A 25,011-nucleotide genomic window follows, 5' to 3' on the forward strand; every position below is an offset into this window, starting at 1 on the left:
GGAAGAGAGGAAGAAAGGAAGAGGAGGCAGGGGAGAGAAGGTAGGGAAAGAAAAAACAACAGCAGAGGGAGGGAGGGAGGGAGGGAGGGAGGGAGGGAGGGAGGGAAGGAAGGAAGGAAGGAAGGAAGGAAGGAAGGAAGGAAGGAAGGAAGGAAGGAAGGAAGGATTGCCAACACTCATGACAAGTTCCCAGAAAGAAATCCAGTGGGAAAGCCAACAGGAAATTGGAAGTTACTCCCCTCTCACTGATTTTTTTTCACATATGGTTATTTTCTCACGTATAGTTCTCTGTTTCAATAACGAGATATCTACTAAACGAAGACCCAGCGAAGCACAGGTTGCCTAGGATGATTATAAAGGTTGATTCAACTTTTATAGAAAGCACCAATTTGGGGGATTTTATTATCCGGAATGGATCAACTTGTTGGGGCCAACTCGTGGCCAACTTGCTGCAAGACAACTTGCCATGGGACAATTCAATAAATACACAAGGTAAATTTTCAATAGAACTGTGGCCAATAATAATAAAATGAAGAAAGTCAATAGAGAAATAGTATTATCTAGTATCGACGAAAATGCGGTCACCAATACTAAAAGTAACCGAATGAAATGATTACTAGAACAATTGAATTGTCATGCAGTCAGTTGGCTATGGTGAGTTGGTTGCAGCAAGTTGGCCAAACCAGGGCTGTCAAATTCCCATCCCACGGGCTGGATGTGTCACGTGCTGGCCACGCCCGATTTAGCGAATGAGAAAAAAGTCCCGATATATCACATGATGCCGCCATGATGATGGGAGTTTGACACCCGTGGCCTAGACCCTTTGTTACAGTGGTGAAATCCAATTATTTTTACTACTCTTTCTGTGGGCGTGGCTTGGTGGGCGTGGCAGGGGAAGGATACTGCAAAATCTCCATTCCCTCCCCACTCCAGGGGAAGGATACTGCAAAATCTCCATTCCCGCCCTGCTCCAGGGGGAAGGATATTGCAAAATCTCCATTCCCACCCCACTCCTGAGGGAAGGATACTGCAAAATTTCCATTCCCTCCCCACTCTGGGGCCAGCCAGAGGTGGTATTTCCCGGTTCTCCAAACTGCTCAAAATTTCCACTACCGGTTCTCCAGAACCTGTCAGAACCTGCTGGATTTCACCCCTGCTTTGTTATGTTTCTTCCATTACACAAGCTTTTATCTTGCAATATAACAAGGGAATAGAAGACCATGAATGAAATGCTTCCGGTTAATTACCTGGACCAAATATTCCTTTGACAGCAAAGGTAATCGAACATGTTCCATCAGACGTGCCATGAGTTCTTGCCTCACATCTTTGTCATAGTTAACCCAAGCAATCACTGCTTCGAATACCTTATGTGAAATAAAGACACGTTATGAGTTCTGCATATGGTTTTCTTGACAGATAGATATAGAACGCTAAGATTTTGCTCATTTTATAATTCAAGCTGGAAGAGAGGAAGAACATTTCCAGCAACAGCCAGCTGGGACTGAATGGTCTCCACCCATTCATCTCTTAGAAGTGAAGACATATTGATTATATAAAGTTTTAATTTATCTAGACCAGATTAATATGTTTTAAAATGTAACAATAACTAGCCAGTTTTGGCATTACAAAGAACAACACATCTAATTTCCCCTATGAATTCTTTTTCTGAATTAGCTGGAACTAAGGATTCCTATCAGTATTTATACTTTTATGCTTTTTCACATGTTTAGTAGTATTTGTATCATATACAGTTTGATTCCGATTATTTTTTTCACAATTGGTTTTCCTTGAGGAGATAAATATTAGAATCTTCCCCCAGTTTATTAATAGTTGGAGTTAATGTAGGAGACCCTTTTCTTCCTCTAAGCAAGAAAAGGGCCTCCTACATTATCATCAACTATATAATAATGTAGATAAAAGAGTTTTCTTTGAGTTTCATAGATTTTTGCTTTGGCAGCCACAATTGGAAAAAAAAATCTGAACAGAATGAAGTGAAAGGGAAAAACGTTCAAAGATCTTTCTCCTATATCCTCCTATCAAGGTATATTGTAAAGGGATAAGCGCCTTCTAATCTACCGGTAGTTCCATGGTTTTAAAGGTGTGTAAAAACTTTTGCATTAAAAATCTTTCAAAGTTAGACACTTCTGACCTTACTGCAACCATTCTTATATTGGAATATTTTTGGCAAAAAAAGACACAGCATCTGAGTATCAGATCAAAAAAGAACAGAACACTCCATTTCAAACTCAAATTTTAAACATTAGCATCTAAAACAGATTGCACACCTCTATATTGTTACATATCGTAACGGCTAAATAAGGAAGACATTACCTTACCTTTTCTTCTGATGCTACTGTTAATTTGTCACTGGATATTAAGCTGCACACCTGTTCTACACCAATACTGAGAAATTCCTCACCTAGTACAACCTCAGTAAAGTGCTGTTCTATTTCAAGAAAAAAAAATGTAAACATACAGATTGTAGCAACAGAAAAAGCATGAAGGAAGCATTTTATCCTTATAGAGATTCAGGAAACACAAAATAGTTTTCTTTCTAGTTATAATTGCTAGAATATACAGCTCATGTCCATGAAAGAATAATGTCATTTAAAATGTGGAAATCTCATTTATAAAGCCAACTGGACTTTGTGTGCAATTACCAACATAATTTCTAAAATAAGGCCACTACATTTGGAAAATAAGACTATTAGGTCTTCCTTTTGAAAAATGTAATACATAATAAGGTTAAAGACTGGAATCATGGCAGTGGCTGGATAAATCCTATTTTAAATACCGGGTTATCCCAAAGTCTTAGTACAGAACTATATTAAGACTTTTAGAACACCCTATCATTTTTGTTTCAGTACATTTGAGCATGTTACAAATTGTGCACAATGCTACATACACCAAGAACATAAACAAACAAATATCAGCAAACATGATAGATGAATTCTACTATAATTAATGGTAAACGGGATTAACAATTTAACCATGGATGTTATGTTTGATGGGCTTGTTTTTGTAAGCCACCCATAATCATCTGCATGTGGTGAATAGCTATAAAATCATATAAAGTTATAAAATAAATAAGGCAACATTATTTGAGAGGCAGCTTGGTCTAGTAGTTAAGGCACCAGGCTAGAAAGTGGGAGATTGTGAGTTCAAGTCCCGCTTTAGCCATGAAAACCAAATGAGTGACTTCGGCCTAGTCACTCTTTCTTAGCCAAACTCTCTTGACAGAGTTGTTCTGGTGGAGAAAATAGAAGGAAGAAGGTGTGTTGGATATGTTTGCCACCTTGTATTTGTAAAAGTTATTTGTAAAAATAATAGGCATAATATAAACAAATGGCTAACAAAATGTATTCAGGTGTAAATAGAAAGTAAGTAGAATAGAAAACAGCAACTAGAATTTTAAAATGAGAGTCTTCTAATCTTCACTACAGTTTGATACGTTGGCTATTAGAACATGGTAAATCAAAATAGCGATATCCAATTTAAAACAGATCTTCCAATTCTGTAAAATCATACAAGAAATTATATAAACAAAATAAAGCTGATCACATATGTATTCACAAGCTTATGAGCACCATTCCACAGGTTGCTAGTTGATGTACAAAGATTTCAAATCATTGTTTAAACAAAGAAAGGGAAGGAACTTGACAGATATCTGGTGGAAAAGAATTCCACAATTCACCCTATTTCTGGTATTTGGGCATATACGCCAATAAATACGTAGCTAAAATAGTAGTGCTTGCATGTATGTAGGAGATATGGGAAGGGAGTGTTGCTAATTATCATTCTTGTTTGTACCTTCTAGTTCAAGAAAATAGACACCCACAAAGACAGGGGATTATGTGAGTACCAGCCCAAACATATTTCCCATAATCTGGTTGGGGTTACTTGAGCTGGGCCAGTGCAATCTCCCATTGTTGCAGAACTAGAGGCTTATGTGCCAAATTGCATAATTTGTATTAGAAGACAATGTTTTGCAATGTTGTCTTCTAATACAAACCTATATTAGAAGACAACGCAATTGGCTGAAACTCATTTTTATAATAATGCCTCAAATTATTATGCACTATTTTCTCAAAGGAAAGACATTAACAACCAATACATAACTGGAAATATTCCTAGAAGTAATTACTAAACTAATTACTTTACTAGAAGCAATTATTAAAAGTAAAGTAAAGGTAAGGTAAAGGTTCCCCTGCCACATATGTGTTAGTCATTCCTGACTCTAGGGGGCGGTGCTCATCTCCGTTTCAAAGCCGAGGAGCCAGCGCTGTCCAAAGACGTCTCCATGGTCATGTGGCCAGTATGACTAAACACCAAAGGTGCACAGAATGCTGTTACCTTCCCACCATTAAAAGTACTGTATGTCTAAACATATAGTATTTTTTATCTGTAAAATTAACATATGAAATGAAGTGTATTATAATTGCTTTCCATAAAGTGAACTCCACAGATGCAAGCACACATGCATGGTTAATACAAGGGGAATAATTCTCAACACAGGCCCTTGACGGTACAATGAAGAAGAGCATTTCTCAGAAATGGTAGCTGGCCAGATAAAAAATTAGTTGCATTTGCTGTATTATCGCTATTTTAGCTGAAGTAATCTGGGAAACTGAATTACTGTCTATTGAATTGCCACATTAACAATAATTCTTTTTATTCTGGCAAATTGAATCCTACTATTGTATTACTTACATTAATATTTTGAGAAAGGGAAAAGGTGCCAGTTTTCAAAGATTTAATACTGCTTTGTTTAAATATCTATTTTAATCTTAAAATTTAGTTTTTGAAATTTATTCAGCCTCTTGGCTGCTTTGCTAATATCAAATCATAAAACAATTTTTGTTTGTTATCCATACAATTTTAATTTCTCCGTTGTAATTTACATTCTTTTTCATGTGAACAATATGGAAAGGCTTCTCCAAAGTTAAAAATAATACCATAATCCTCAATTTTAGAATTGAACTTCCACTTGCCTGCGTATGTGTTGGCCTTGTTCAGAAGCTCAATGCAGGCATGCATATCAGCAAATGCTCGGATACCCAAACAGTTGACAGGATGAAGCTGAGTTTCCAAAAAATCACAGCAACTTTTTTTTACATCCTGCAGCTGCAACAAACTAGCTGCTGGGAGTAGTACCTACAATAACCAAAATTAAGAGAGTCAGTAACATCAAGAAAAGTAAAAAAAAAGGAATTTCTAAGTCTAAGACAGTCTGTAAAAGGTTAAGTAATTATATAACTAATAGTTAAATTCTCATCATGCTTCAATCTTAATTCTGTTTTGAACCTTTACCATAATGGGTAGTGATGAAGAACTGACAGAAAAGGACAGCAGTAACACGGCTATTTATTTAAACTGTAGGCTGTGTTTTGACAAATGAATCAGAATAGATCAGGATATACATGTACATGTGCTTTGCTTCTCTATAATTTCTTCATTTTAGTGAGTAGGGACTCAGTCTAGGACAGGGATGTCAAACTGGCGGCCTACGGGCAGGATGCATCACGTGTAGACCATGCCCATCCCAGCTCCACGAAGGGGGAAAACATCGCAAAACCTCATGTGACGGCAACATAACACGCAGTAGTGAACTGCAAATTTTTTAACTGGTTCTCTGCCCTAATGACTGCCTCGGTGGGCATGGCCAACTTGATGTCACTGACATCGAGAGGCGCTTCACCTTGCCTGGCCTCTCGTGATTGTGGGGATGCTTCAACAGATGTAAGTGTGAAAAATGGTCATTGTAAGTCAAGGATTACCTGTTCAAAAATACAAAAAGCTTCTTTGCTTGCAAAAAGCTGTCATAAATACCAGTCATTGATTAGAAATGGGAGAATACACACTGAAGATCAATGAGTCACAGCCATCATGGAAAGCTAAACCATTCTGTTTGAATACCTTCCTTTTCCTCAACAATACCTGCAACCCGGAGTTACAAATCAGGCAGGTTGCCAGAGCACATTGAGGAATTAAAATAGTTAAAAAACCAAGGCTAACTATCAGCAGCCAAGTTACTCTTGCTCATAAAGTGAAACCCTTTAGCAGAGAGGTCATTTAAGTTCTCCAGAAAGTGGGTGGGCATATTTGGGCTAGAAAATGCCGAGCTAAAGAGACAAATTAACAAATTAATATCTTGAGTGAGGGTTAATCCCATTCTGATTTTGTTCAGACCTTGCTGCAGGGAATTTTTGCCTATGAATATAGCTATCTATCTCTTTATCTCTTAAGTGCTGACATCTTCTGTGGCCTATTAAGGAAGGTGGGGGCTGTTTTCTCCTTCTAAGAAAACATGTTTCTCCATTTCTCATTCAGGGAAATATATTCTTCCTTTTTAATATTTCTCAGAATATTTCATTCTTCTAGGAGAGGGGTGGGTGCTAACTTTCTACAATTGGTGCCATGTTACTATGCCATATTATCATGAGAGAAAACGAAAACAAATTGGAAGGAGGATCCACTTATCATCAATGAACAATCAGGTGTCTTGCCCACTCCGAAGCAATGCAAGAGACTCCTGTCCCAAGGGTGCTTTTTCAAGAGGCAACTGAACTTTCTGGAAACCAAGAAAGTCCAGTTGCCTCTTGAAAAAAGCATCTTTGGGTCAACCATGAACTGGATTAATTGAAGAATCCCCATAGACAAGAGACTCCTGTGCTCAGTGAACCGACAAAGAAGAGTTTCTCACTCAAGAGAAGCAATCATTAGATCCATTTGCACCACTTAAAGATATCAGCTGGTCTCACTCACCTCACAAGATATCCTTAGGTAATGATCCAGATTTAAGAAAAGATCACATGCCCCCAGAAAGGCAGTAAAAAAAATCAGACAGAAGGCCAAACTTGCATCCTGCCCCTCAGCCATTTCTTCTATGGCTAGGCCAACCCTTCTGTAAATAGCTGTTCCAGCTGTGTTGGAAGTATACTCCAAAAAGCTTAAAACAACCCTTTAACAATCCTGAAGAAAGTCAAGCCCCAGGAATAAAAGTACCACAAAAAACTCCGGTTTGTGTGTGTGTGTGTGGTTTGTAGCTGTAGTGTCATGAATTGCCAGTTCATATTATCAAAGGCTTTTTGCGCATCCAAGAAGATCAGAATGAGCTTCATAATATTCCAATGCGTTCACAATAATCCTCATGTTATTTTTCAATTGTCTTTTAGGTAGGAAACCATTCTGATATGGGTGTATAAATTTGTTTAGAAATCTTTTTAATCTCTCTGAAATTATAGATGCAAATATTTTATAGTCTACATTTAATAAGGATATTGGTCTGTAGTTTTTTATTTGTTGAGGATCTGAATCTTCCTTTGGTATTAACGTAATGTATGCTTCTGTCCACATTTTAGGGAGTTTTGCCTTTAACAGCACTTCATTATAGATCTCCAGCATTGGCAACCCTAGTGCCTCTTGTAAATTTTTATAGAGTTCTGCTGGAAGCCCGTCTGGTCCAGGTGTTTTATTGTTTTTTTTTTTTTTTGCCTTTTAATTGCTTCTGTTAGTTCCATTGTCGTTATTCTTTTGTTTAGTATTACTCTCACTGTATTTTAGGTAGACCTGCTTTTTCCAAATATTGTTTTTATTGTCTCTTCTGACTTTTTTTCTTGACTGTAAAGTTTCCTAAAGAATTCCTGGATTATTTTCTTTTTATCTTCATTCTGGTGGTGAAGAGTCCCCTTCTCATCTATCAAGTTTGTATATCACTTTCTCCTCTTTCTCTTTTTTCAACTTGTATGCTAGCCATCTACCTGGCTTATTTGCATTTTCAAAAAAGTTTTGTTTCACCATTTTAATTTTTCGTGTCATTTCATCTTGTACTATTAGATTTAGTTTATGTTTTATTAGCTCAATTTTCTCTTTTATCTTATTTTTTTGCGGATCAGTCTGCAAATACAAGAATATTCTTCTTGAGTCCAACTCAGAAACCTCAGGCTGCCCAAGGAGCTGCTGATACAGCTCTACAGAGGAATTATTGAGTATGTCATTTGCGCTTCTGTAACTGGTTTGGTACAGCAACTAAACAAGACAGGTACAGACTTCAATGGATATAGTTAGGACTGCAGAAAAAACAATTGCAACCAGCCTGACTTCCATTGAGGATCTGTATACTACATGAGTCAGAAAGCGGGCTAAGGAAATATCTATGGACCAGGGGTGGGTTCCAAATCCCATCGCTACCAGTTCACTTGTGCTTGTGTGTGCGCTTGTGCACGCGCACAGTGCTTCTGTGCATGCACAGAAGCATCCGGACAGGTGGGCAGAGTCTCCCGTCCCCGCCGCTACCGGTTCGCCCTGTCAGGGTGGCAATTAATCCCATTCTGCTTTTGGGTAATTGCACCTTGATTAGAGAATGGATCGTGACCTTTCCTTGAAGTATACTTTAAGAAAATAAACCCGAGATATATTCTAATAAACACATTTTATTATAAAGAAGTAAAAACGGTCTTACTAGCTAATTAATTACATCTTGGCAGCGTTCCTGCCTTGCCTCTTGGCAGGCGAACAAAGAAAGTTAGAAGAAAGTGAAGGAATGTGGAAGAAAGAATGTGGACATGCGTGGTGGCTTCTGAGATAAGAGTCAAATCAGTCTACCGTAAATCTCAGAATGGAAGCCCAGCTGACAAATACAAAAACGCAGTGACACACCCAATCCAGTGCAAACTGGTAGCAACCCACCACTGATATGGACCCCTCACATTCTGAACATAAACTGTTTAAACTTCTCCCCTCAGGATGCCACTATAGGACCTTGCATGCCAAAACTACTAGACACAAAGACAGTTTTCCCCCCATGCCATCACTCTGCTAAATTTCTAACTTCCACAGCACTGTTTTATGCCTAAACTTATTTACCCATGTGATAGGGCTGTATTACTATTATCCTTCTCATCTTTCCTATTACCTTTTCCTATTGATATCTTATATCACTTTGTTGTTTGTATCTACACTGAGAGCTTATGCACAATGGTTTCACGAAGTATGCACATAAATGTACTGTTCATTTATTTACTATGATATAAAATGTGTCCACTTTTGCATTAGGAAATTCTGTTATTGTAGATATAAGTATAGTCTTAAATGAAAATAGATTAATACAGGGGTGGGCTTCAAAAATTTTAGCAAGGGGTTCTCTGCCTGGTTGCTTGGTTGATGTGGCCTTGGTGGATGTGGCCTAGTCAGCCTCCTGCACCAGAGTGGGGGGAGGGCTTTCTGCCCTCCCCGGGCTCCAGAGACTTTCCTTGAGTCTCCGGGAAGGTGAAAACGGCTTCCCCAGGCTCTGGAGGCCCATTTTTCCTCCCCGAGCCTCTGCATGCGCCCTGCACTTATCTGCATCCAAAACGGGACGCGTGGGGACTCCTGGGAGTGGTGAGGCCAGCCAGGTGTGGAATTTGGGGGTTCTCCAAACTGCACAGAATCTTAGGTAGAGGTTCTCCCAAATTCCTGTGAACCCCCAGCAGCCCACCTCTGGATTAATATGTATTCTTCAAACAATGGATTTGTTTAGCTTTCCCAGGGTTTCTAACCCTAACCTTTTCTGTTACATTTGCTTGATATAATTCAGTGTACTTTGTCAAGGACTTTAAAACTCAGCAGGTCTTTTTAAATGCAAGTATAAGCAAGATGCTCATTGATTATTTTATGTTATAATAGGGCAAGAAGACAACAGAAATATTGCTAAAAAGTGCTCATTTTTCATTCATATGTAAGAAATAAATATTATCCTCACCAGAACCAGAGAGAGAATATGTGTTTTATGATCACACATGTTTTATGATCAATAAATATCATCATCTCACTCACCTGTACGTTTTCTTCTGTAACTGTAATTTCCCCAGTGTAAATGTATTCAATGAGCATCTTAAGGGTCCAACCATCAACTTCTTTGATTCGAACTTTCTTTGCTTGACTTTCACTCATTTCACCTGCAAAAGAGATTTAATTCAAACACTGGCAAGTAGAATAAACATGCTGCAAAGAGATCTTATTAGGGAGCAAAAAAAAAAAAAGTAATCCTACAGTAATAAAAGAGGAAATAATATCCATGGGTACCAAAGTACCAGCCACGAGGTACTGAATGCCTTTCAGAATTTTTGACATCTTTCATAATTTCTAATTTTGTACAACCATAATTAAAAAATGCCAGGGACCAAAAAAGGTCTTTATTTTATTGAGGAAGAGAAATAAGCTGATTCTCAAGCATTATTCTACAAGGATAAACAATCTTGAAATTGAAATACTAAATAAATCTGGAATTAAAAAGCAGTAATCAAACTTAATTTACCTCCTGTTCAAATTACATAAATATTTTGAAAGGCTGAGTTCATATATGTTTCACTGTTGTTCATAACTTGATTGCTTGGAAGTTTAAGCACCGAGTTGGACTTACATATATATTTTATATTATGATTTTTATTTATGCATTTATCAATCAATCATATGGCATATAGACCAGCATCGTTGCCATGTGTTCTGAAAGCCAGGAAAATCTAGAGTAGTCTGGCTGCCAGTAGCTGCCAGTTGTGATATATGTGATTCCATACAGTATATGGAAAAAGCAGAGTTTAATAAATAGTGGAATGTACACTAATTTGGTCAATTCATTTTATATGTAAAGTTATTTTTTTTTTTTAAAAAAAAGATCAAAATAAATTGTAAGCATTAATCGAGAGGATTAATATTAACAGCATTTTGATTTATTGTAATATAAAACAATATCATCTCTTTGCAATATAAAAAGACACCTTTTCAATTCGTGGAGATTAGAATAGGACTATCTGTAGTGCCAGAATGAATGTTTAGAAAAGAGAATTTAAAGCAAATCTCAGCTCTAGGGACCTGATGTATATCCCAAATCTATTGGTTAACAATGGAAAATGCCTGCAATATCTAATGTTTTAAAAAGCAGCTTGAACTTCAAGCAATACTAAATCCTTCTCTAGCTTTATAACATCAGAAGTTGGCTGATTCCCAAACTAACCAGATCTGACATCTCACTTTTTTTCTGAGCAGAACATTAATTTCCATATCTCTCCTTATGTGACAGCTGCCAACACTTTGCCTGCAAGACTACTATGACATCAGGACCTGTTGTCAAATCACAATGAAAGGTGGAACAGAGAGAACATAAAACTGCTGTGGTACTGATGCAATTTTATCCTTCTCTTTCACTACTGTTTTAAATAATATATTCATTTGCTTTTAAAGCTGTTATATGAGGGTTCAAAGTGAAGCAGAGAGTTAATCGGCTACTCTGACCACCTGTCATTACACTTAGTTACTTTTATTTATACACATCTCAGAAGAGCAGAAATTACCTATCCTTAACGAGAATCTAACATTTTACATTTTTATCTAAATACCTTTTAGGAAATGCAGCAGCCAGAATTAATTACCGTTTGAAACAGAAGACTTGTTTTTTAAAAAGAGGCATTTGGTTCAGGAGAAGCTATTACTCACAAGATGAATGAAAAATACTTTTTGGATTTTCTGGGAGAAGATAGTTCTGTGAAGGCAGTTCTGTGGAAAAGTGGAGCCAATGTTTGTGGACATTTTAACATTTGTAGATAAAAAAAAAGGTGAGATCATCCAAGCTGTTTTTTCTTATGGTTGCCCCTCATGAAAAAACTATAAGATGGTAGTTTCTGGAAAAGGGATAATTGGGAAATTGGGAAATTGGGAAATTGGCCATAATTACTCCAGCTGCAAACAGCTTTTTTCAAAAGGAAAAAAAGTTTGTTCACTTCCTTTACTAATTACCTCTGAAAATTGTCTATTAAAAGCTTCAAAGAAGTTAAGAATGACAAGGCTGGAAATATGAGTGAATGCCTTCAAACCTTAATATAAGAATATGAAGATCTATTTTTATAATCCAAACAAAGAGCAAAACACAAAACAAGATAGAAATAAGGGCTCATAAAATGTTGAAACATTGGATTTTGAATATTAAGGCTTCAAAATTATTTTTAAAGAATGCATGTTTGTGGGGAAAAATGCTTTTCAGATTTAAGACATAACAAGAGAAACTTATTATGGTATTTGGAGACATCTTTGAGGGATGAGATCTGCATCAACAATCTGATTCAATTATATCAGCTATGTTTTGTCTTCTCAGAAACAATGTTACCAGAAGAAAATGTTACAGAACAAGAAAATCTATCGAAGAAAAATATGAAGGAAACTCTGAATAAGAATGTGTCATAAGATATAAAACAAAACAAAACAACTGTATGGGAAAGTCTTAACTTTTAAAGAAAAAGATAAAAATAATAATTCCAGAGAGCAATTGGAATAATTTCATTTTGTTGGATTCCACGAGAGAGATTGATTAAAGTACTGAAGAAATTTGCAATAAGAAATAATAACTATCTGAATGCAATAAGGACTCCAAAGTCAGTTTATTTGACCAGGGATAAAATGGAATATGTTGTCATTTTATGTGGCTCTTTTTCCAATTACTGGTATCTTAATTGAAAAATGTGATATCCTGGGTTTGCTTACACTTATTACAGTGTTAAACATATATACATGTGTAGAAAACTTTATGTTAATACATAAACAATATTTTTGTGTATGTTTATGTATTTTAGTTTTAGACAAATAACTTTTTATTCAAAATAAGAAAGTTTGGTATATTTTTCTCTTTGAAGGAGAAATTATTTTTCTCTGTTATGCTGAATTTTAGATTTTTATATTAGAATACGGAGATTACTTTACATTTTTGACATGTAAATTTTTTGTAGTTTTGAAATTGTTTTTGTGAATGGTATAAATTGTTATTTGGCACAGGCTTTTGTTATTTGGCACAGGAATTGTTGGTGTTTGGTATGGGAGCATGTTCTGTATTGGAGCTTGTCTTTTGTAATAGAGAAATGGTCTATGTTTGTAATGTTAAACTTTGGTTTTGTTTTGTTATGTTTATATTAGCATAAAAGGACTATTTTATGCTTTTGAAATGGGATTTTGTTACAGTTTAGAGTCAGGATATGCTTGTTGCATTTTATATATTTAATATTTTAGTACGGAAAGATTTGCTGGTAATCAGATTGGATATAATATTAAAAGATGTAATGGGATGAAGAATATTATACTTGTTAACTAAGAGGTACATACACAAACACACACACACATACACACACACCATGTTTCTCCTAAAACATGACCCACCCCAAAAAGAAGGCCCAGCACTGTTTTGTGAGCATGTGTTAAAATTAAGCCGTACTCCCAAAATTTGGCCCTATTTAAGTGCATGCACGGCTGGTCCCCACCATGTCACTTGCAGTGAGGACAACATGAGGTGAGGAGGCGAAGTGGGGGGGGGGAAGGGCGAAGGGTCAAAAGAAAATAAGACCAGGTTTTACTTTTGAAGAAACACAGTGTGTGTGTGTGTGTATAATCTTCTATATATATAAAAAAAGGCTCTATGTATGTATGTATGTATGCATGCATGCATGCATATATGTATGTTCCAGCATAACTCTGGAATGCCTCGAGCAATTTCAACCGAACTTGGTATACAGATGACTTACCCTCTGGAAACAAATACTGGGGAGGGGGGGTGTCTAAGATACCCCTGGTGTATATGTGTGTGTGTTCCAGCATCTCTGGAACACCTGGGCCATTAAGGAGAGTGAGTGCGGTGTTCTAGAGCGGCAATTGTTTGTGTGTCAGTTCCTTTGCAGCTTCCTCTGGAAAGCCAGCCATGATGTTCACCCAGGGAAGCGCCTGATGTTCCCTTCATACACAGGGCAGGAAAGAGGAGTGCATGGGAGGGGGAAGGCAGAGGGCAGGGATGATGGGCATGTGAGTAGGGGGAAGAAATGCCTTTCTCAATGGCTCCCTGGTGTGTGTGTGTGTGTGTGTGTGTGTGTGTGTGTATGTATGTTCCAGCATAACTCTGGAATGCCGACCAAACATGGTACACAAATGACTTACTATCTGGAAACAAATACTGTGGGGGTAAGACACCCCTAGCACTCTTAGGGGTGTGTGTGTGTGTGTGTGTGTGTGTGTGTGTGTGTGTGTGTGTGTTCCAGCATAACTTTGGAATGCCTCAAGCAATTTCAGGAATGGGATAAAGAAATACCCAGGCACCGTCGGATTATCAGCTTTTGTGTGTGTGTGTGTGTGTGTGTGTGTGTGTGTATACTACAGCTTTTTAGTTCAGCAGTTTACAGAATACAGTTTACCAACTAATGGTAACACCAAGGATAACAGTACTAGCAAGAATATACCTCCCAAAGTGCAGCTTTTATTTCTAGGAATCAGCTTCAAGAACAAAGTTTATTTATTAAAGTGTTTTACATACACTGTGCATATTTACATACAGCACAATAGCATCCTGAGGAAATAGCCATTATGCTTATGCCTTTCAAAATTGACTGATAGTTCAGCTGCAAGAAACAAGAAAAACAGGTACCTGTAAACATTGCAAGAAAATATGGACTGCAAGCTGCTAATACAACTCGATGAGCTGCAATTTCCATGTCTTCAGCTACTATTGTCACATCACATAATAGGTTTTGACTATTAAGAAAAACAGAACAAAAATAACCTTAGATCACAGGAAAGATAATCATAGCCTGGTTAGTTAACTATTGTGCATATTCTGGCCCCAATTGCAGTCGTAAATCGAGGGCTACCTGTAATAGCAGAAGTTTTCAAGTGGTAAAGAAATAGACTTACTATCAGATGACTATCCTGATACTGCCATTTCTGTGGGGAGTGGGGCCTGGATCATTTATTCACTTGTTACACTCTTTCTGTTTCCTACATATCCTGTAATCCCTTAGTTTATAACCCCTACTCTGACACCTATCTGCCCTGTGCTTTGATTTACCTCTAGGGAATGTGTAAGGGGGGGGGGGGGGAGGGCCATCTATTTGGTCTGAGTTCTGAAGCGTCCTGAAAGAAGTGCCTGGGAATAGTTCCTTATCTCCTTCCCAGGACGACCATTTTCACAATATCTTCGCACCTGTGGATTGACTCATTCAACACTGGACCGAGGGGAGGGGTTTCTAACTCCTTTATCCTAATGGAATTGCCTAAGGGGAGCTTAGAGCCTGCTTTGCTTTTGTCTTGCAATCACTTCCTTTCAATAAAAGCTTCCTTTTGAAATTCTGCTATTTCAAGAGTTCGTACTTCCTTGAACGGTGATGAGAGGCAGGACCTTACACTGTAAGGTCCTGTAAAAATGTAACGTACTGTAAAAATGAGTTTTACAGTACGATTTCATAGAAAACTTTTATTCCTTGATAATATACCTTGATAATTCCTTGATATAATATAACTCTTGAAACAATGCAGTGCCAGGCCAGTTAAGAAAGCCAATTTTCATCTTCAATTTGCAACGAAATGTTAGGTTGTGAAATCATTTTGCTTAACATCATTTTTCTAATCGTGTTCATTAGGAAGTAACTCAAGGAATTAGGGTTATTGATATGATTAAATCTTGTTATGACTGAATAATGATAAAAAATGAAGTGTTAACAGCAAGTAGCTAAAATTTAGTTTGGTTTCTAATTGTAAAGCATAAATTGATATTGCATTCAGTATAATGAACAAATAAGACAGCTCCAGAACAGAGGATCTCATCACTGTATTCTAAATAGTTTTGTGGGAGTAAACCTCTTCAGGATTTTGTACAAGTTCACATCTATTAATTTTGATGAATAGAAGTTCTTGGTATTATGTTTTCAAAAAAGTTATTAAAGACTACAATAAAAAGAATAAAGGTTATATAAATTACAAAAATATAAAAAATGTGGAAAAAAAGAAAAAAGTCGCTTTCCTCTTCATTCCACCAAGTATATAATTTAAGTATAATGATTTCTGTGGTTTACTTGCAAGGAGCAGCTGTATGGAATCACATGGGCTATTTCAAAGATCCAGAGAAAATTTCAACAGCCAGGATTCTGCATCCCACTCTAATCTCCATTGCAACACCACCCTGCTCCAAAACTCATGTCTGGCTCACCGTGGCTTTCATGCAGAAGTTGCAATGTTAATTGGAGCCATTATTCTAATTTTTCAGAGAACCATGTTGGAAGAATAGCATAAATCCCATGTACATTTAACTAGTCAAGAATCAAGCACGCCAAGATCTTCATCCAAGAATGCTCTAGTTCCCTCTGAATAGGCTGGGTTGAATTTCCAAAAATCTAGACCAGAATGCCCAATACATTTTTAGAACAAACACTGGACAACAATTTTCAAACAATTTGCTTTCTGAAAAACTTTTTGTGATTATGATAGATATCATGTGGGTGTGTACTTTATGCTATATTGCTCATACTTAGCTTTCCCTTTTCAGCAATACAGGAAAATCTGGTGGCCAGATCTCAACATATTAAAGCTACCAGCTTATCGATCATTAGGAAGAAACATTTAAAATAAATGGCATAACAACAAAAATGACTAGTTTCTTTAGTCATATGCCAAAACAAGTGAAAGAGTGGGGGCACAGGAGATATGAGAGACACAAGCCTATATTGTTCAAGTTATGAAAGAACAGGACAGTGAAGAAAAAGTTAAATAGCAGCACCTACAAAGCAGTGGACAGGAGCACAGTTAGTGGAATAATGACCCAATAGTGGTCCAGTAGTATTTTACCACTTTGTCCCTAAAAAGGAGACACCACCCTAAAAGGAGAAAATCCCATCCTTATGGGTTAGGTTTTAAGCCCCATCATTGCCTATCCACATATCTTATCGTCCCAGGATACTTTCCTAAGAAAGATAATTTTTCAGGAGTGGGGGAATGATATGATAACCTTAATCCACATCATATACCAACATTTGAAAACAGATTTATCATTAATAAAGAGCTGGAATTTCTGCAACTCAAAGTTTCCCCTTCAAACTCTTATTGAACAGCTCTGGAGGAAAAAAAAAATAACAATTATATAAAATGAAATGGCCAACCCAGCATCTTATTTAAATAATGCAATTTCATATTCAATGTTGTATTCCAATAAGAGCAAAATCTGGAAAACTACTGAAGACACTGCCTGCTTTTCAAGAACAATACCTTCTTAATTCATTCAAAACTTTAAAGGCTTTCTTCATGTGCCAAGGATTCACTGTAACAGGACAGTGTTTTTCAGTATTATCATCTTTCAAATCCAGAGGTTTCTGCTGGCATAATTTGGTACATCTGAAAAAGAAAAAAGATTTGTTAACCATGAGAGTTTGCAACCAACTTAATTACTAATGCTAAACTGATAGTTTATTTATGCTTTTATTGTTCCACAATATTGTTATATAGCCTTATAAGCTGCTTTAGAGTCCTTGACTGAAATGACACAAAAGCTTGTAATATCTACATTCACTTACAGTTCTGCAACTCTGTATAGCTTTGACTTGACTATGCCTTTAAGCTTTGGAATGAACAACTCAACTCCCAAGTGAAATTCAAACTAGGAAAAGCCCTAAATTTAAACATCCACAATGATTAAATTATTGCTAAGAGGCTGAAGTAACTACAATTAAAGACATATTGAAATGCACTAAACTGAAGTTAGTGCTAACAGCATACAGTAAAAAAGGTGAAGCATCATTTGTCATTGCAAAGCTGATTATTAAAATATCTTCTTTATCAAATGGTTTCTGTAACTGAAACTATTAATAAGGAAAGAACAACTTTTCCCAACTTGATATATTCTATGTATTCAACTGTATCTTTCAGAATAGTCAGTCCACATGATCATTGGCCATTGGCATGATGGGAAATACTGGAAATTTTAATTCAGCATGCCTGAAAGTCATGGGCTTGGTGAAGATTTAGAATAACTTTGTATCTTATTAAAATATGTAGTTTTCCCATATATTGGCCTTAAATCTCTTCTTAAAACAATTCCATGATTTTTTAAAAATGAAACTAAAGCATAATTGGCAACCACTTCCCTATATACTCACTATTCTGGCCTGATAAACAATTTAACATTTCCAGATGTTTGTTTTTAAAATAGCCAGCATTTTATCCTGCTGATCCCTATGTTCAGAATGAGCAAATTCCTTAAAATCAGACTAGAACTAATACTAGAAGACAGCAACTACACATGTAACTGGTGGACATGAGAAACGTGCAAGAGCTTTATACAATTAGTTATGTCCTTTGTTGCACCTCCAGTTTGATTGTGCTGAGATACTGCAATTGACTGCCCAAGGTTCTAATACAGAAATACTGTTCTTTCATAATTCTCCAAACAACATGTTGATTATCCTAAACATAAAAGATTGATATTATCATATATCGCTACCTTTCACAGAAGACACTACTCAAAAAACAAACATTGGGACTGTTTTATCCCAGTTTAACATTTAATTTCAAATGTAATTTTCCTAACACTTTAGGTTTTCCTGGGGACCAAACTTGGATAGAGTTTTAAAAAGTGTACTGTAATTTAACAGTTCAGATAACTCATTAATGCCAACTTAATTCTACATTCCCTTCAAGTGAGAAAGAAGCTTCTGCAATTCCTTTCTCTCCATGTCACTGAAATGACCAGAACAATCCCTAATTTTTTCAAGCTTAATGCCACTAAAGTGCCTATTATTCTAGAGTCACTAGTCACATGCTCAATAGTTAATTGGAGTTACAATCTAATCTATTTGAGGAAAACCATATCAGGGAAGGTTTTCCTAAACTTTTACAAAATACATGTCAGACCTGAAGCCAATAGAAAATGTGATTAGAATCAGAGGGAAAAAAATAGTTTTGGAAAGAACACCACGTAGCAAAAAAATTAATAAAATGTGGCTCAATTTATGTAAAAAAAAATTATATAGTTAGCTGCCCAGTAGAACAGGTACATGCAACTGGTGGACAAATTCGGAAGATCGTAGTGAAAGCGCTATATGTTCCAAATTTGTTTTTTTAAGTATTGTAGTCTACAATAACATTAATACATTGCCTCTAAAATGACACATCATAAAATAAGCAGCATTTGCAACAATAAAATATTTAAAAACAGCTTCAGGTTCACTGAATCATTTAACATCTGGACACATAAGGCAAATTAGGTCAGGCTCTTAAATCTTAATAAGCATTGGAAAGAATCCCAAAGTTAAGGTGCCATCATGGGAAAGCTCTTTTCCTTGCCATCCTCATCCAATACCTGTTGGCCCAGACCCCAAGAAAAAGCTTACTTTTAAAAAACTAAGTTAAAAGTAACATCACATGTGCAGGTAGAGTTCTTTAGTCATGAATCTCCACTTTTCCTAGAACTTTTTAAAATTGAAAACCCCCAATGCAGAAATATTCACCTTCAATTCTTCTGTTTAAAAGAATACAAACACATCAGGTGCTTTTGGCTTATTCATCCACTGTAATCATTATTATTGGACAAAACCAAGAATGACAGATATTCCAAATGACAGAGTAAATTCATTTCAGCCGTCAATTTTGAGCATGCAGCTATAGTATTCAACTGTCATTATTTGTTATTCGAATTGTGACTAGAATGAAAAAGTATTTTTTCTCCATTGCGAAGGAAAGTAGCAAACGAGGATTAATCTGCATTAATCTCCGGAGGCTCTTTTGTTAGAGTCTCAGTTGACCCTCAAATACTTAAGATTGCTTAACTAGGACAAGGATAACCAAAGTAAAAGACAGCCTACCTAAAAGCTGCTCTTACTTAAAATATGCTGCCTACTTTGGTTAAAGCAATCCAAATCTTCAACTAAGCCACAACTCATTCAGAAGCTGCTTGGAATTTCAAGGCCCTGTTTTGGAATACAGTATATGAGATGCGAAAGGAGGATCCCTCCCTGGCTGTTTGTTCTGTAGTTTTCTAACTTCAAGCTAACCACAGACAAACCCTAAAGATAACGGGGCTGGAAACAGCCCTTCCAGGCAGAGTGACCAAATTCGCCACCCCCCAGAAATGAGCTGCTGTTTTTACCATAGCTACCATAAAAAAAAGAAATGCCCTCTGTACATGTTCAGAATACGGTTGGATTATTGGCACGTAGGTTCCAATAACAAACGAGATGTTCCAGTCGGGTAATAGGACCAAGGCCTGTTCGAAGGTTATTATTATTATTTATTTTTTTTGCAAAGGGGCAATTCTCTCCAGAAACCTGAGGATATTAGGAGGGCGCACGGTCCACCTTCACTTATCTAGCAGTCCTCTTCAATCGGGGGTGCTCTGGACTCCAACTCCCATCACTTTCAGCCAGCCTGGTGGGGGGGGGAGGACGATGGGCTTTGAATCCGACACATCAAGAAGAGATCAAACGGGAGGCTCACCCCAAGGGTTGCAGCAGCAGCATTTCCATCGCGGCTCTTCCGCTCGGGCTGCTCCCTCCGAAGAACGCAAGCACCGAACGCCGGCGCCAGCACCATTCCAGCCGCAAAAGCTGGGACTCTCCCGGCAGAAAGCCCAGGGAGCGGCAAGACTTTCCTGGATTCAATCAGCCCAGCCTCTCCGTAGAACGCAGCCCCGGCGCAACCGACGATCGTTTCCTTCCTCCGCTCCAGCGGAGCCAAATGTTAGCACCGACTCACGCTCCACACGGTCTCCTCCAGCCTGCCAAACCTCGACTTCCGGGGTCTGGACAGGCTTAAGCCGATTTATCCTCTTCTTCCCCGAAGAAATGTGACGTCAACACGTAATGGGGTGGGGGGGGTTGTAGGACGGACTCCGACGTCTTCCCCCTCCCCCTCCGCCGCCTGTCTTAAGGGGCGCGCGAGAACGGGGTTTGCAACAGAAGCAGCTGGTGTTGGGGCGGTTACTGGGAAGGCAGTGGTGGGAAGCCCGGAAGCCCCATTGGGGACTAAGCACGGTTCTCTGTGCCGTTTTGAAATGACTGTTTTGAAGGATGTCTTTCTTCACAGCAGGTCCCTCCAAAGGTTTTAAGTAACTTCTAGCGTTTTGCAATGAGCAGGGACGGGAGTCCTGGGACTAGGGCAGCCAACGTGATGGAGCTCTTTTTCTTCCTTCCTTCCTTCCTTCCTTCCTTCCTTCCTTCCTTCCTTCCTTCCTTTCTTTCTTTCTTTCTTTCTCTCTTTCTCTTTCTCTTTCTCTCTCCCTCCCTCTTTCTTTCTTTCTTTCTTTCTTTCTTTCTTTCTTTCTTTCTTTCTTTCTTTTTCTCTTTCTCTTTCTCTTTCTCTCTCCCTCCCTCTTTCTTTCTTTCTTTCTTTCTTTCTTTCTTTCTTTCTTTCTTTCTTTCTTTCTTTCTTTTTCTTTTTCTCTTTCTCTTTCTTTCTCTTTCTCTTTCTCTCTCCCTCCCTCTTTCTTTCTTTCTTTCTTTCTTTCTTTCTTTCTTTCTTTCTTTCTTTCTTTCTTTCTTTCTTTCTTGCGATTTATATGCCGCCATTCTCCCGAGGGACTCAGGGCGGCTTACAAAAACAATATCCAATACAAATCCACAATAAAATTAAAATCAACAACCCAATTAAAACAATTTAAAATTTATAACAATGTACACCCATAACGGATCAGTTAAGTTGACGAAAGAGCCACGTCTTCAACTCACGAAAGAAGGAAAGGAAAGGAGGTCGGGGGCTGTCCTGAGCTCGGTGGGCAAATCATTCCAGAGGGTCGGGGCTCCCACAGAGAACGCTCTCTTCCTGGGGGCCATCAGCCGATATATATTTGTAACAGTTGCAGAGTTGGAAGGAATCTTGGAGGTCATCTAGTCCAGCGGTCACCAACTGGTGGTCCGTGAGAAAATTTTGGTGGTCCACAGAAAATTATTTGCATTTTTTATATGGCACTAAATCAGAGGTCCTCGAACTACGACCCTTGGGCCAGATACGTGCAATGAGCATTTGGGTTGCTGCAGAAAGTCTCCCCCTTCTGGGTCTTCTTGTGTGGGTCAGAGGGGGGGAAGAAATTCTGACTTGGGGTCTGGTGCGGGACTTCGATGAAGACTGGAGGGAAGCGCCACTGGTGGCAAGGAGCCAGAGGGCCTTGTTCCAGTGGGACTGCATCATGGCCTGGAACTGGCTGACCATCTCAGCCCGCTGAGCCTCCAGGCGCCAGTACCAGCATCTTACACTCCTGCAGGTCTTCCCTCTGCTTGGAAAGCCTATGCTTGTAGTCCTCAGTGAGGTGTTTCTGCTGAACCTTCTTCTCTGTCAGATTCAATTTGAACTGAGCCAGCTGTTTTGCCAACTCTTTCTCATGGTGGTTGCTTAGCTCCAACAACTGCTTCCTGTTGGGGCCTTAAGGAGCCTGGGCGGTCAGGCAAGTAGTGGCTGGGAGAAGAGGGATTAGTGTAGAGGCCAGTGAGGCGCCCCTCAACGCAAGTGACATTGAGTTGGCCACACCCACCCAGTCGCATGACCACCTAGCCATGCCCACCCAGCCGGTCATTAAGCAGATCGTATTAGTGGTGCACAGGACTTTAAATTATAAATTTAGTGGTCCCTGAGGTCCGAAAGATTGGTGACCCCTGATCTAGTCCAACCCCCTGCTCACGCAGGAGACCTATACTAGGGATTCGAACCGCTGAACTGCCAACCTTTCTGATCGACAAGCTCAGCATCTTAGCCACTGAGCCACCTAGCCAGGCATTGCTGGAATAGTATCTAGGCAAACCAAGTTCAAGTTCACCATCAAACATGAAAGCTCATTGGTTAAATTTGGACTGTTTGCCCTCTTACTTAAGCCTACTGTATCTCACAGGGTTGTTTATAAACTTACTTGACCTTATACTTCAACCATAAGTGGTGTAATGCCTACATGCAAATGTGTAGGCACTCCTTGTCAAAGTAGATGTGTCCATGAATCCCTAATAAACACAATATCTCAGTGGTACCAGGCCATTGTGCCTACCAGTTGGCCGGAGGTTCTTCTTCACCCATTTTCTCCATAGGTACCTTTTTAAAATAGTTTTTTATTAGTTTATACTGTAACACACAAAGAAAATACAAAAGTAAACAGTGGGGAAAATAGGGAAGGGAAAAGGGGAAGGAAATGTGAGGGAAAGCAAAGGGGGGGAAAGAAAAAAAAAGGATTGACTTCCGAGTCCCTTTGGTACAGTAGAATAGGGCATTAATATCAAACCTCAACTTATTACATAATCGTATTAACTAGCCATTTCTGTATCAACAAATCTATCTAATCAGTAATACCCAAAATCAAAGTTTCTTCATAGGTATCTTAAGTGGTTGTAAATGATTTGAAAGAAAGAATGAAAGATTAGAAAATGACTTTTATGATGAGGTCTCCTACTCAGAGTGTAAGTAATGCTGCACTTGTAGACCTGTGGATAAGTGTCAGCTAAACTTTTCAGTCACCTGAAGTATTTGCAGTGATCTGTGGATTCTGTTCCATCTATTGAGATCAACTAAAGGTTCAAATTGATTTTAGAGATAGTTCTCACAGGAAGCATTGCACATAGTTCAACCAGATGTAAATCCATTAAACTGGATTTGAATGTCTAATCTAGGACAGAACCCCATGAAGAGTAACTAAATAATAGGGTTAAATTATTTGGAAATTATTTTCCTTTCTTCCAGTTCCACATTGCCTGTACTTTGACCATTTTGTAAACTGACTCCCAGAATTTGTTTTTCACAACAGCACTCAAGTAATGTTTGTTATATAATTTACCTGGGATAGTTTGATCATTTTTTTATTCCAACAGAGCAAAGGGCAAATACAAGTAGCATTGAAGTTTATTCTGTCTTAAAGCTGAAAGAAGATCCAGCTGTTGATGTGCCCAGAGGCAAAAAGATTCAAGTTGTTGGTTACTACGTATACCTATGTCAGAGGTATGTCAGACCTATGTCAAAGCATAGGTGGCTGGAGAATTCTGGGAGTTGAAGTCCACAAGTCTTAAAACTGCCAAGTTTGAAGACCTCTGACCTATGTGATTCAGGAGCTGGTTGCTAGAGGGACCACTGTAGTCTGCTATAGTATCTGCCCAGCCAATTCAGTCTATCAGGATTGGGATGCTCCAATACTTTTAATTAAACAATGCTATCTATTAGTACCCCAGTAGTACATCTTTTCTGCAGCAGTGTCTGGAATGTTGCGCCCCGCCCTCCAATATTAAAACAGTCTCCATTCTGGTGTTTTAAAAGGCCCTGAGGACCACCCAACTCTTCATCCAGCCTTTTGACAAATATGATTGAAGCCCCCCTTTCTTCTTTTTTCCCATCTGGATTTGTTATCTCTGGCATCTTTGTTTCCTTTGTACTGTTTTCTTGTTTTAAAATGTTTTTAACAATTTGTAAACCACCCAGGGTCAGGTACTATATACCCTAGCAGGCCTGTCAAACTGGCGGCCTGTAGGCCGGATGCATCACATGCAGGCCATCCCCACCCTGGCTCCGCAAAAGCAAAAAACATCAAGATCTGTCATGATACGTCATGTGATGGGATTGAGTTTGACACCCATGCACTAGAGTCAGGTGCTAAATACATTTAATAAATTATTCCTACACCAAAAGCAGTAATTGAAAAGACAGAAAACTGCCAACTGATTTCAGTGCACTAAGCCATTACATAGTTTGTCTGGTTTTGGCCTATTGTGAACCTACTTATTGTGGTTTAAAAATAATGGTTTATAGTTAAGGGCATTATGGCTTGCCTTTCATCTATTGTTACCTTGTAACCTGTGATTCCAATGAAACTATGAGCTATATCATTGGAGGAATACTATTCCAAAAGATGGACATTTTGTGGTGTCAAGTAAGTGATTAGCTTTTTCCCATTAAACTAAAATTCAGTAAGAAACAAAATCAAAGACAATAGGGAGATTCAGCTGTAACACAGGCACTGATAAATAAGGGACAAAGTACATGAACCCAGCTTCCAAGATTCTGAAGCTTGACTAGCAACTTTATGACACTGTCAATGCATCAAAACAGATATCATACTAATTTATAGAAGACAAGAATCTTAAAGTTAGAAATAGCATTTGGAATAATAGGGAAAATTCTTAGTGTATGAAATGAAGCAGGGGAAAGGTTAATAGAATTCTGAAAAGAAAATTAAATGTAAATAGGAAATATCTTCTTCCAATAACATAAAAGACAGCTATAAAC

At 38.1% G+C, this 25,011-nt stretch overlaps 1 protein-coding gene across 1 annotated transcript in view; it reads right to left on the reverse strand.

The window, feature by feature from the left end:
* LOC139320760 (kelch-like protein 2) overlaps positions 1-20,325 on the reverse strand; it is a 32,346-nt gene extending 12,021 nt beyond the window's left edge. Inside the window, exons 1-7 of the mRNA XM_070949199.1 lie at positions 20,260-20,325; positions 17,038-17,163; positions 14,429-14,535; positions 9,814-9,935; positions 4,992-5,154; positions 2,337-2,446; positions 1,248-1,364 (exon numbers count right to left, since the gene is read on the reverse strand). Coding sequence (XP_070805300.1) covers positions 1,248-1,364; positions 2,337-2,446; positions 4,992-5,154; positions 9,814-9,935; positions 14,429-14,535; positions 17,038-17,163; positions 20,260-20,288 — 774 coding nt within the window. The 5' untranslated portion in view covers positions 20,289-20,325. The remainder of the gene's footprint in view (positions 1-1,247; positions 1,365-2,336; positions 2,447-4,991; positions 5,155-9,813; positions 9,936-14,428; positions 14,536-17,037; positions 17,164-20,259) is intronic.
* Between the last annotated feature and the right edge of the window lie 4,686 nt (positions 20,326-25,011).

The sequence above is a fragment of the Pituophis catenifer genome, unplaced genomic scaffold (genome assembly GCF_029215685.1).
Source record: "Pituophis catenifer annectens isolate HBS135680 unplaced genomic scaffold, rPitCat1.0.hap2 SCAF_8, whole genome shotgun sequence".
Lineage (NCBI taxonomy): Eukaryota > Metazoa > Chordata > Lepidosauria > Squamata > Colubridae > Pituophis > Pituophis catenifer.